Source organism: Opisthorchis viverrini, assembly GCF_000715545.1.
Source record: "Opisthorchis viverrini unplaced genomic scaffold opera_v5_142, whole genome shotgun sequence".
In the NCBI taxonomy this organism is placed as follows: Eukaryota; Metazoa; Platyhelminthes; class Trematoda; order Opisthorchiida; family Opisthorchiidae; genus Opisthorchis; species Opisthorchis viverrini.
The window spans coordinates 691,172-704,574 of record NW_008751797.1 but is presented as its reverse complement, the minus strand read 5'-3'; the positions used below and the strand labels follow the sequence as shown (position 1 = coordinate 704,574).

The following is a 13,403-nucleotide window of genomic DNA, read 5'->3' as shown; positions in this document are numbered from 1 at the left end:
GTTCGTGCTCGTCTCAATAAAATGAAGCCACCACGGCAGTGAATCATCGGTGTTGAACACTGATGTCACGCTGTCGATGATAATGACGCCCATAGATAATAGCTAATAATGAACTGAATGCAAAAGCGAAAACTAGCACTTGACAGTCCTCGGAAACCCGGTTGGAGAAATAATCATTCGCGCATAGCCACCAAGGCTGCAGTGTATCGACCTGCCGTGCTATCTTCACTGTTGGACGACAACGAAACTGAACAAATGATATATGGTTGGCCTGCACCTGATACAGACATGCTGGTCAACAGTCCTTGATCCGTAGGACGCCTCGCATATAGGTGAACCATAATAATAATAAACACTCTAATAAACACTCGGTAGGTTCACAGCTGGGCAATGTTTCGCTTTTGACAAAAAATCTTCGCCAGACGAAGTGAATAGGTTATCAGGATGATCAAAATTTAAAGCAGACAGAGAACCCGTCAATGACATTTCTCAAATGTAACTAACATCATCAGTTTTAACGGGGGGCTCACCTATAACCCAGCTGAATTACTCGCTTGATATTTTTAAGCAACTGAATGTACTGAATCAGGCCACCCATGATTCAATTCGGACGATACTCGAGATATCGCGGTATATGTATAGACGTAATACACTACTCCTAAGGTTGCTGAAAACTCTTCGACAGCACAGGACCAGCTTTACCTTTCTTATGGCTCATCAGGTAGACGCAGTCCCCGAGTTCTCATCAACCTTATGTTCTACTTGAACTCAAATTGCAAGAAATTAGCGAAATATACTCATTTACGTACCAATTTGGTTTTGACGGAAGACTCACCTGAAACCCAGTTGCGCTGACCTGATGAACAAGGGCGAAGCCGGTCGTGGGCTGTTTTCAACAACTTTATGAGCAGTGTAATACGTCCATACAATTATCACGATATCTTGAACATCGCGCTAACTGAAACATGGGACCGCCTGGTGCAGCACATCCAGTTGCTTAAAAACATAAGAAACATCAGAAAAGAGAGACTCAGCTGGGCTCCGGGTGAGTCTCCTGTCATAACCAGATTGATATGCGAATGAGTGCATTTCGGCAACTTCACCAGTACTTATCGTCACTCGGAAGTTTTTGATGGGTGGTGCTGATGACAGAGGGACTATGGAAGGTTATCATCAAGTTGGATCCATATTTTGAGGCCTGGCTTTTCCGTTCCCGGACATTTAGTTAGCTTTTTTCTATTGAGTGTAGTGCACAGATTTCGTCGGCCTGCTACGGAGTTTTAGGACCATTCGGTTGGGGTTAGGGGATTAAGTGGATTTTGCTCTGCTTGGATTTTGTACTTTCGACTCAAAACAATCCACTAATAACCGCACGTTGCTCGCGTCGTCTCAGCTGATATAAAACCGCCCTCCACAAGGTTGCTAGCTTTACATCCTCTATTCTACTCTGAGATGCTCAAAGATTTCCACCGTCCCAATCACCAGTTGCTGTGGTGTGATTCTTAGTCCTCGTATCAAAACTTCTGAATCTTTCAGAACAATTCTGTATCCAGTGCATGTCCTGCCACTTGTGAGCTTTTATCTATCGCATGATATTCATAGGCGTTACCTGGTCTGTCTATGCACTGCTTGTGCTAACCGATTCTGGTGACAACTCGCTTGGCTGTTCGAACTATGTATATCTTTGTGCGGTCGGTACACCATATTACGTATACACAGTCCCTACTCTTATCAGCCGGGAGACGATCCTTCAGTCGCAAAAATACTGGTTTTTCCCTTCCAGAATGCTAATATAATGTTAACCATATTAAACACCCTTCTACCGACTTAGGTTGTCCCTGTTTCTTATGAGATGACTGCTGTCCCGGCCCACCTTCTTTTGTGTTTTGGCGTTGAGGCTAATACTCGTCTAAGTTGTCGCTTAACTAAAACCAATGGGCATCCGTTGCCTTGAGATAACTTCTTTAAACCTCTTTTCAGTCAACCTCTGTGCACATCACTCTTGCTGGAACTATACACTAGAATGTACTGCCTCCGGAGGTGCTCATGAATAGTTCAAGACCACACCACCAGTTTCGGGCTAATAGTAGTCCTTAATTTCACACCACACTTGTGTATCATGCAGTCAAACAAGAACAGTGCATCCAAAGTGGACTCCATCTTTATGTTAAACTTAATACAAGAATCTAAAGTGTGAAGATATTTATAGAATCTGCTAGCCTCGTGGTGCGTGATCACCTACATAACGCCGCAAAGGCCTCGGTGGACGCTACCTCCAGAGCTTCCGTCTTAGGGATATCGAGCTGACATCAAAGCTAACGGGAAATTCGCCTGGCTCCAACGCACACTCAGCCAAGCTCTCAGACAAATCATATGAATTTTCAATGTGTATGATTTTAAGTTACCTGCAAGAAATCTGGCGAGCCCATAAGGTTGGTAGTCAATGCCACCCAGTATTGTTCTTACGGGGAAATCAACCTTGTGAATTTTAGGTAACCCATAAGGTCGCGGTTAGATTGAACCTTTTGGTCACAGTAGATACGCCTTGTCTTGTTCCAGATGAGCTATCTACGATATTAAATATCTTCCAACTTCAACCTTACTATTATTCATTATCGACGTAATCGTCAAACTGGCAATTTGCCGATAAATCCTATCAGCTAGATGCTGTTCAGAGTTCTGCAAACAGTTTTGATGATGATACTGTCCATGTAGTTTGAGTGGTTTAAGATTCACCGCTGTTAGCGCAATATTTAGAGCTCATAGTCGTTGGTAATTCAGGTTTGTAACCAACTGCACTCCAATGAATAAAGTTGCTGAAACAAGGACTCAACACTATGACTTGTTTCTGCTCTTACAGTGAAACTCAACACTTTCCCTAACAGACATTACTCTTCCTCACTTTAGGGTCGATCTGTTAAATACTACGCTGCAGTAACTGGCAAATGGATTATTTTGAAGCACACCTGAAGGTTTAGTTCCGGAAGAGTTTGGAAAAAATCTGTGGTTCTATAGGTGGTCAACGTTTCGCTCTTGAACAGTTCATCAACAAGATTTAAACAACCGACAACACCTTTTAATTGACATTCAACACTGATCTAGTGTGCCAATCTGAGGAGGTCTGATCTTGCTGTTGATTCTCTGACTGTCTTAAAACTCGGTAGACGCGGTAACCTAACCACTTGCCTGACGAAGCTCTTGTGTCAAAAGTGAAACGTTGTACAGCTGTCAAACCATCGAGAGTTTAGTGAACCCTTCTGAAACGATACTTGAAGGCTGTTGCAACAGGTGCAATGCAGGCATCCTCAAAATCTGGTTTCATTCTTCAATTGACCGCAGATGAGTCGTTTCGAAATGCACTAGGTGACCGTACATTTTTGAAGGCTGTTGCAATAGGTGCAATGAAGCCATCCTCAAAATCTGCTTTCATTCTTCAAGTGACCGCAGGTGAGTGGTTTCGAAATGCACTAGGTGACCGTACATTTTGTGTGGCCCAGTCAGCGTAGCTGGTTATGCATGAGGATCAGTCGATTTCGTTGACTCTGAGAACTTTCCTGTTAAGAATTCGACTTAGCTGTCGAATTTGGGGGAAGCTCTCGCAGACTTTGCAGGGCAACTGCCAAATATTCTGGTGTGCCATCTGCATAGCGTCCATGTTTGGCTGTCATAGTGGGCTGGCATCTGTTTCCAGATTCAATTGTCCACCGAACTACACCGACGAACCTCCGCGAACTAAAGGTAAGGTTGCATGCGGTTTATTCTAGGTCGCGCGTGCAACCAGTTAAGCGCCATGTACCAGGTGTAAATACAACGGAATCAAGCGATGGTGGAACCGGAGGGGGCAGTTCTAAAGCCATCAACATGCTTAATTGATGAACGGCTTTTGTCAAGTAATATAGATACAGCCCAAGAATTAAAATCCAGGGTGACGAGCACTCATTTGACTCACTCGAGGCATACACATGTGGCCACCAGCCAGTTTAGCAAGTACAACGATGGTGGCAGAAGTGAGTCTCAGCACCTCCATAGGCTAAGCGCCTCGGAATTACAATAACGTTAGGGTGGATCGTTGTCAGATCTATACATGAGATGTACATGAAGTTCGGCACCATGGAACATGATACAGTGTAACATAGTACGATTCAAAGAAATGCAACGCAATCCAGTGCGCAATAAAGACACCATAAAGAACAAAGAGACAAACCTTCAACCCAAACCAGGGGTCCGATGTGGAAAACCACATCACGTGTGTGGGACGTGGCATTTACCAGGACGACGATGAGGGCTATCTACCACCCACATGGCTGCCATACAGTAGTGAAGGCTGTATAACGGCCCAGTAAACTGCAACCTTGATGTCCACGGACAGACTGTGATTGCGCCAAACGCCCTTATAAAGGCTACCAAATATAGCGCATGCCTTGGAGATCCGAGCACTTAGTAGTCCATTATCGATTGTCAAGTATGGAGAAAGGATGGAGCCGAGGTAGCCGAAATCTACGCAGACCAGAGCATTAATTTATCAAAACGGTAAGTTGACAAAAGACAAGTTCTATGGGAACATTACGTCTGTACTAAATTGAGATGCTGCTGAGGACACCATGATTACTCGTGGCCATTGCACCGCCGAAAGCGTAAATGAGGTACATCATTATTGGTGACAGAAGCTGCACAGAAAAGCATTGGTGCTTCAATATCTATTTGTTTGAGTGTAGCTTTATGGTGAAAGAAAAAATCGGACTTAGGGATAGCCTAACATAAAAATCCGAGGCGTTTGCATCCCCAACACTCAGTCAGACAAATCGACAGCATGAACACCACTATTATCGCCATACCTTTCAGTGCCTCCAGCCAAACGCAGTGAGGGTTTTGTGGACCCAAATAGTATCCTGGTTGTTCGCAACATACTTTAATCTCTTCTGCCATGTCATGTTCCATCCACCTCAAGGTTTCTGCCACTCCAAATCAGCTATGAAAAACAACGAGATGCGAATAATATTCTGTAACTTCAAATGTGCCTCACTGAATTCTGAGAGGCGTGTTCATAGACTGCACTTCCCGTATCACTAACTTGAACTTCATGAATAAAGGACACACGAGGTAGTTGACGATCTTGATCAGATTTTTTAGCGACGCATGTGCTTTCAGCTCTTCAAAAATGGGAGCGTGGTCTGCATATTCCGGTTCGACAAGATTCATGCTCGGAGAGATCCTCTCATTACATAGATGAGGAAACTGAACAAAAATGAAGAGAATGGATCCTTGCAGAGAGAGAATCCTTGCAGCACACCTATGGTTGTAAGGAAGCTTTTGGAGAGTTCTTCAAGCACTGACATGTACCCACAAACATGTGAATACAAACAGAGCATGACATTCACGAACTTATGGCGCACATTCTGTTGCGCAAGCGTGTCTAAAGGAACGAACTAGCCGACAGAATCGAACGGATCAAGACCGCACCTGTACACATGCTGTTGCTGTTGATGAAATGACAGAAATCGGTCTACACAATATATTCTCGGCCGGAATCTTGCGTGCTGTTCTCGGGTTGTCTTCAAGTGCCTTCGTAAAAAGACGCAAAACAAGCGGCTTAAAAAGCATGGTCAGAATGGGAGTCAAGCGCTGATCACCACGCTCACTGCGGGTAAATTAAAAAGCACTACTATCGATTCAGTCCATTCGCTTGGGACGGTTTGTTTCGCCCAGATAAATGCACACAAGTTACACAATCACTGACGGGATGTTACCCCACTAGTAAACAGAACCGACTATCAGGACCAACTTGCTAATGTCCAAGAAAAGCCACTGGAGTATTTCCGAAGCAGTCAGGGACTCCAACTTCACCGTCCGGAGCTTCGTTGTGGGTCGAGAATCTCATTGAAAAAGTACAGATGGTCAATTAGATCATTGTCGAAGGTGTTCAGCCCAATTATTTGGGCGTTCTTTTTCGGAGATAAGCAAGCCGTTTTTATCATTATTTCACTCACCAGAGATTTTTTGGGGCTTGTTAAAGAGAAATAAAAGCTGAGGGCACTGTATGAGTACTTCTGTGGGTGCGTACGAGTATACGGGAAGCTTGAGGTGGTCTTAGGAAGAAGGAACTTTCCCGCGATAGATGAATTACTCGCGCTTCATAGGCTGCGCTGGTTGGGACATGTACTCCGCATGCCAGAAAACCGTCTGCCTCACAGAGCTCTTTTATCCCAGCCCTGTGCTGAGTGGAAGCGACAAAGAGGTGGATAGTGTATGACCTGGCAGCAAAGAACGAAAACACTAACCAGTAAATTTAGTTGGGTGGGCAACTGCCGCCTCCATGGATGGAGACCCCGAAACTCAAATAACCAGTGGTTAATAACATTAGCGCTCGTGAATCAAAGCGATCGCCTTCAATGCGTAGCTACCCAACTTGCGAACAAACTGAAAATGTCTTCGTCCCCAAGGCTTGGTTATATGTTCCACTTTCTCGTTTTCCCGTGATCGAAACTGAAACAGTTGGAGCTAATGTGCCGATAGCACACACACACTACTTATGGCTGATAAACTGAAATTGACTGATTCATTGGTGGTGGTCACGCCTAACCTTTTGCTGAGGATTCAAAAGCGTTTCGTCCATGGAGGAATAGGGCTTCGGTGCGTCTGTGGGTATGGAAATGCTAGCCGTCTAGAGGAAACTCCTCGCATTCCCTACTGCAGTAAACACTGCAGCTTTTCCACTTCGAGGTACCGTTTTTCACAGTATGGGGACTCACTGATTTTCTGGCTGCTTTCTACTAGCGTTTCCGGTACAGTTAATCCATGAGTTGTAGCCCGGCCAAACCCCAATATCAGCCACCTCCTGCCTCAGAAGAAGAGTCATTATATTACACAGTACAATACACCAATCGCAGTAAAAAAGCAAAGGGCGATTAGAAGAGTCACGATAACAGAATTTGGTTGGGCGCAACTTTGATCTACGGCCACACACACTTCATCTTTAACGAACGAAAGGGCCAGTCAATCAGATCCGACCCAATCGAGTCTAATTCATGTGTGCTTTTTTCACACTTCACCTACACATTAAACAGTGGACGCGCAACGTACATTACAACGTTCGCCTGGCGGTGCAAATGAAGCTCGCCTCTGTAGCCAATGTGGTTCCGGTCACAGAAAGTAACCCAGAAAGCGAAGTCAGTGCAGCATGACCAGGTGCCCCTATCAACCAGAACTCACCGCCGTACTTGCGCTCGCTACTATCATCAGACGCGGGGGATGCTCCGTAGACAATGTTGCCAGATCCCTTATAAACGGAGCAGTTGGTTTCTACACACACAGGTACCGCTTGGATGGAGTTGTTGTATACTCACCCTTCAAGGAAAAAGTTATGTCTAGCCGTGGGCAGAGATATTTTAAATCATAATTGGTAGACTTCATTTCTCGCCAAATCGGCTCTTTATGGTTAAGATCTTGGAGGTACCGTAGTACCAGGAAATTTGTGACGGAAATATTGGTTTTACTCGTTGGAGTTGATCACCAGCAGGTAAAACAACAGTAGGCTCTCCGAAGTTACGGACGCAAATGTGTATAAGTTGTTAGTGACACACGCGAATTCTTTCCAAGATCATTTAGAAGCTGACAATTCGCTCGTTCTAGGAAATGTGATGAACCGAACAGAATTGGAACTTACACTTAAGAGCTTCATTAGCATAAGTCGCATAGGCAGAAGAGGCACACATCATTCAATGAAACAAGTAAACAGGATAATCTGAATCTAACAATAGAGTAATGAAACGCCAAAACCAAGATAATTTAGCCAACGGTTGACAGAAAATGAACAAGTAAGGGAACCGTGTTCTCAAAACGTGAAAATGACCAGAACTGATGCGCCCAAGTTGAAGGTTAGTCAACGATAAGTCAGGTAAATCAGCGAATACCGCGGCCGCAGAGGAGCCGAGGATTTCTATTCTTCTTACAACTAGACTACACTCCGCATCCAAGTTGAAGCGTGTATAAGGCTTTCTGATGAAGACTGGCAATCAAGGTTAAGTTCTCACCCTACGACAATGTCAGGTAATGCGTATTTCCCTACGGAATTACTTTATTCCCATACTTGCGCACTAACGTCAACCCACTTATTTTGTGCAGATCAGTAACGTGAAATAAGATTCAGAGACGAAAATTGAATGAAGCGAGACACAAAAGCATTTGAGATTATTAACCCGGAGGATGCGTACACAAAACATATAAGTAGGCTTTACTCGAAATTTCCAGAAAGGATCAGATCCAACGTCTCAGAAAGATTCCGTGTACAGGACTTTGGAAGACAGAGATAGCCAACCGAGCTGAAAAGTAAAAGAGAATTTACAGGAAAGCCTAAAATTGCTATGGAAATTACTAGAGTTTTTAAGCATATAGTTAACGGGATCCACCGAACGGTGAATTCATACTCATCAAGTCTGTCACATATGGTCGCACGCAAATTAGTTTTAACTTTTTTAATGTTACTGCGTTCCCTGTCCCTGCTGACCCAGAAGCGGTAGAAAACCAAACGACCTTGGAATGCTCATAATCAGCCGCATCGAGATTATCGAATCTACAAACGGCACAACGCTAACAAATTTCGAAACCACCCAAATGTTTGGTGTAGTCTGGATATGATCACGTGAACTAAGTGCTCTTACTGATCCGCGGAAATTCAGTCCAGCAACCAAAGTCCGTACTAGAACACACAAGACACCCAAACAGTGAAAGATCAACATACAGAATGGCAGGGAGCAGTGATGGAATGCAAAAACCAAAGGCAAAAGGAACCGGCTACATTTTGACCGCAAAAAGGCCTGTTTTGGTGAAACAATCAAAGACAAGATTGGATCCTCGAATACTTCATAAAATTACAGTCTAGGGAGGGTATCTGAATAAAGTGAATACTGTTAGCGACGAAAATACCAGCTTTTCTGTTAATCGAAGAGTACTTTCGGTAGATGCACGGGCACTATGGTAGTTAAATAACAAACGGATGTATCCTGATGATAATCTTAGACTTCCCAATTGCGTGATATCGTGAGTACGTAACGGTCAAGCGATTCCACGTTGGCCCTGAGTCATTAGGCTGGGTTCTCGCTAGATTAGGGGAACTATACGAAGAAAATGAGGTACCGCTGAGATAGTTGTTATTCGCCTCTATGATACCGAGCTATGCAAAGGAAACAACCGACCCACAGCCTGTTGCGACTGAGCCAAACAAGATTTACGTCTTTGTGTGCGTAATGAACGTAAAGGCCAACAAAAGAAGCCTAGACAATACGTATAGCCGACTTAATTCACTTGGGAATGAATTACGGGGAAGTGTGTTGGTATCAGAACAAAAATACTTATCGTTTGTGGAAAAAACTTTTCGCAGGTAGATGTGAGGCACGTCTGTTCGTCCCAAGTACATCACAGTAAACCTTAGGTACGAAGCGAACCTTAGTATCATCTACGTTATCTGCGTTACTTTTATTGTTTATCGTTCGGATAGCCGTTTTCATAATTTGCATTAATAAGAACCAGGTTTCAGATTCATCTGAGAGAATATTTGGGCTAATCATGTAGAAAAACAAAGTACCGCTTTTCCGTCATCAAGGGCATCATGAATCCGACTCACAAATCTGGATCCGTATTCAACCCAATGATTAATTTCCGGCAGTCCATTATCTTGCTCGCACCCATCAAGAATGTCCCATCTCCACCGGCGGTGAATATCATGTCGGCCCAAGCGATCGCTTCAGCTGTGTAGGAATTCCGATCGGCTACCCGAACATTAAGGCCTTTCAATCTGCATGAAATCAGAACGAAAACAACCAAACTGAGGATGAAATATGTGAAAGGTGCGAATCTTAACTTTGCAAACAGGCCAGGCGTTTTGCTTCTCCTTGCAAATGTCTCCCATTTTTTCGCTATATAAGAACATGCTTTGCAAAGTGCAATAAACATTCATCTAGGTATTTATTCAGAGCATTTGAGGGCAAAACCAGACGGAATTTCAAACCAGAGGTAAGCTGGGTTTGGGAAATAATAAAAACCGGCAGCGAAATTATCTACATCGGCTCGCTTTACTGTTAACTGAATAGCATCTGTCAACAACTTTGCTGGCTCTACTCTGACCGGATCATTTCACGAAGCTACCACCCAATCAACAAACAAGTTCTAGAAGACGGTTAATCATCCAGACGAGAAACAAAATGATGAGATACGCAGCGCAAAGCATCGAAGTTCGTGTCTGCGTGCCTGGTTCCCGACAAAGAATGTCAAGCAGCAAAACACTGAAAATCTCATAGTTCAAGGAAGTCACCCAGACTTTAAGCGCTGTTATTGAGTTCGTGGGTTCACAAGGATATCCGGTCATAAAAAAACGTGCAAGCATGTCATTCGGAGACGTCGAGCTGCTGTGAAGTGAACCTTATGTCAAAATACTGAAATTAAGTCTATTTAATATAAAAAAAATGTCACAGGCTTCCTGAAATAAGCGAGATTTGAATCTGATAATGGGCTGAAGTCTGGTTCTGAATTTTTATGCACACAAGGTGAACGAAAAAAACGGAAAGAAAACATATGACGAAGTGTTTGGAGTTCGAACCTTTGTATGCCATAAAAGATTACAACTCCACCCACTAGAGCTTACATTGGCTTTGAGCTGGAGGATAGTATGACCTGTATATATAATAGAAGCTCGCGGTGTGTGCCATTCCATGGTCTACCATTCCATCTTATTTTTTGGACTGCTTCCAACCAGATGAGTAAATCTCCACCTCCGTGTTCCGTTCGAACTTAACGAAAATTATATTCAGAAATGAAGAGAAGCTAAAGTATTTTCCTACAATTCAGGTAACAAGTGATGCTACCTCCCGTCTGACACCTACTGTGTAAAAGAACTGTTAGTTTGAATCCAACATTTCCGAAAGTCCCAACTTTTGTAGGCCAACCAGGGGGATTGGGTTAGTGAGGAATGAAAAGTGATCGCAAATCAACTGAGAATAAATTTACGCTTTGATTAAGTCAAACTCCGGTGAGGGTGCAACGACTGGAGTGAAGAACGCACGATACAGAGAAAAACATTTGAAGATGTTTACCTGAGAATCTGTTGAAATTCTGAAAGCTTCTCATTGTGGATCTTGTGACGTGCGAGCAACCAGTCGGCGTCGACACCTTTACGCAACAGCTGTTGATGAAGCATATGCCGGCAAAGTCGACAAGTAACTCACTGCACCGTGGATATTTTTTTCATCTGTGTGTTGTTCAAACGAACGTTCGAGCTCATACTTCGTAAGTTTGCCCAACAAAAGAACATTCTTCGGCTTGAAGTTTAGGGTGGAAATGAACATTCCGGAAACCTTCAGACATTGTTGGCGCAGCAATTGTCCGATCCTGGGACGAAGCCACAAATTTGTCAAAGCAACGGTAGGACAGTTCTGTAAACGGGGAGCGAGATTTCAGTACAACTAAAATCAAATCAAACACATCAGCAGGCGAGCTCTTCCGGAGCACACATGCTTTTAACCCATGACCATCGCGGGACCTGATATAAATCATGAGTTAGGGCACGAAACTACTGACCGGAAGGTCCACAATTTGAACCGAATCACATCTCGATTACTCCCGTCTAGGCATGGGTAACCTGGCAGTATGTGGACCCTCGTGCTTTCTTCTAGTTGCATGACAACTATGCATAGATGGGATATTACAGATGGACGTCTGATTTTTATTTGATCGGTAGAGTAATCATAAACTTCTGACGTAAGGTCCACAATTTGAACCGAATCACATCTCGATTACTCCCGTCTAGGCATGGGTAACCTGGCAGTATGTGGACCCTCGTGCTTTCTTCTAGTTGCATGACAACTATGCATAGATGGGATATTACAGATGGACGTCTGATTTTTATTTGATCGGTAGAGTAATCATAGAGGGATCATTCCTTTAGTGATTTCACATGTTCATCTAAATTATTTACGACACCCCGAAGAGAAAAGACTTCTGAGAAACTCGACTTATACACTCATCTGAATAACAATTTAGTTTTGACGGGAGAGTCACTTCTAAAAAACATCAAATGCCCAATGTTCAATGGCTGGTCTCACTGTGTGACTGTTCGAACCTGACCAGAAGGCATGGGGAGATTCGAACCACAGGGTTCCTGGTCAGAGACCCAAACATTGGACGTTCAGCCATCTAGAACGTGGGCACTGTTCACGTATTGATATCGAGGATTATGCTAAGCACCTGGCAGGGGACAAGGTTCTACTACCAGAGTTCATTTCCGAATCAGGATACAGATGAGTGAAAGCCCATGACAATGTCAACTTTTAGTCCTCAGGCTCTGGCTACTAGAGTACAGCCGTTTCTGTCGACCCAGCGATAGGTAGACGCAGAACTCATCGTTCACCCGGGTTGCCGAGTACGAGCAGAAATTAAAAGTTAGGTATGAAAAAATTGAAATTTCTTGCCACCAGGGTTGATCGGTCTCCCATTCAACTCATCATCCTTGGCCTTCGTATAGTGATACTACAAACCACACTCGTGGCCCTTGAATCCACAGATTGTAGTCATTTGCCCATTTCATCAGAGCTCCATTCATATGCTCGCCGTTTGGCCTAAAAGAGTATTTGAGTATTTGAGAGCAGTTTATCCCCAAATGATTAACCCATATGCTCAAACGATGTACAGTAAGAGGTTTTTTGTGATCGCGTGCGAGGACAAAAGGCCGATTAGGACAAGGGACAGAAGAATCGCGCATGTTGAGGACCCCAAAAAATTATGCTGATTAGTCTTTCGGAGTAATTTTTCACTTTTTTAGGAGACTTGAATCTTATCTTCAACAGAAGTAGCAAATGTCCAAAACCGGTCACTCAATAAACTCTTAGCATATTTACCAGTGCTAACTACTAGGTGCCGTAGTTCCGTTAAGGGATGGAACAGGATGCAGCGGTGAAGTACCGTCGGCTGGTGGTACATCAGCCAAAATACTACAAGCTTTCGGCCGGTTCGTTAAGAGATAAATATAATTGACAGGTTGTTATTGAAATAACAGAGTTTGGTATCTTCCGAACTCTCAAAATACTGGCCGACGAATGTCTGGTTGCAGGCAATCTATCTAAATAGCATAGAACCTAGAGTGCGTGATTCTTCGTCCAATTTGTCGGATAAGTTTGCTGCTAGTGGAAAGTTAGCTTGTTCATATCAACTACAAATCGATCATCATCATCACATGGTTAGCAAGCAAAGGATTTAGAAACTAACCAGTAGAGAAGTCATCATCATCATCATCGACAGCATGGTTCATATCAAAATCGATCATCATCATCACATGGTTAGCAAGCAAAGGATTTAGAAACTAACCAGTAGAGAAGTCATCATCATCATCATCTCATCGATGACATCAGTGTTCAACA

General features: G+C 43.6%; 1 protein-coding gene across 1 annotated transcript in view; it reads right to left on the bottom strand.

Moving 5' to 3' along the window:
* T265_06650 (hypothetical protein) overlaps positions 1 to 11,464 on the bottom strand; it is a gene marked incomplete at both ends in the record, with an annotated part of 21,464 nt that extends 10,000 nt beyond the window's left edge. Inside the window, 2 exons of the mRNA XM_009171970.1 lie at positions 9,620 to 9,790; positions 11,085 to 11,464. Coding sequence (XP_009170234.1) covers positions 9,620 to 9,790; positions 11,085 to 11,188 — 275 coding nt within the window. The remainder of the gene's footprint in view (positions 1 to 9,619; positions 9,791 to 11,084) is intronic.
* Positions 11,465 to 13,403: the final 1,939 nt, after the last annotated feature.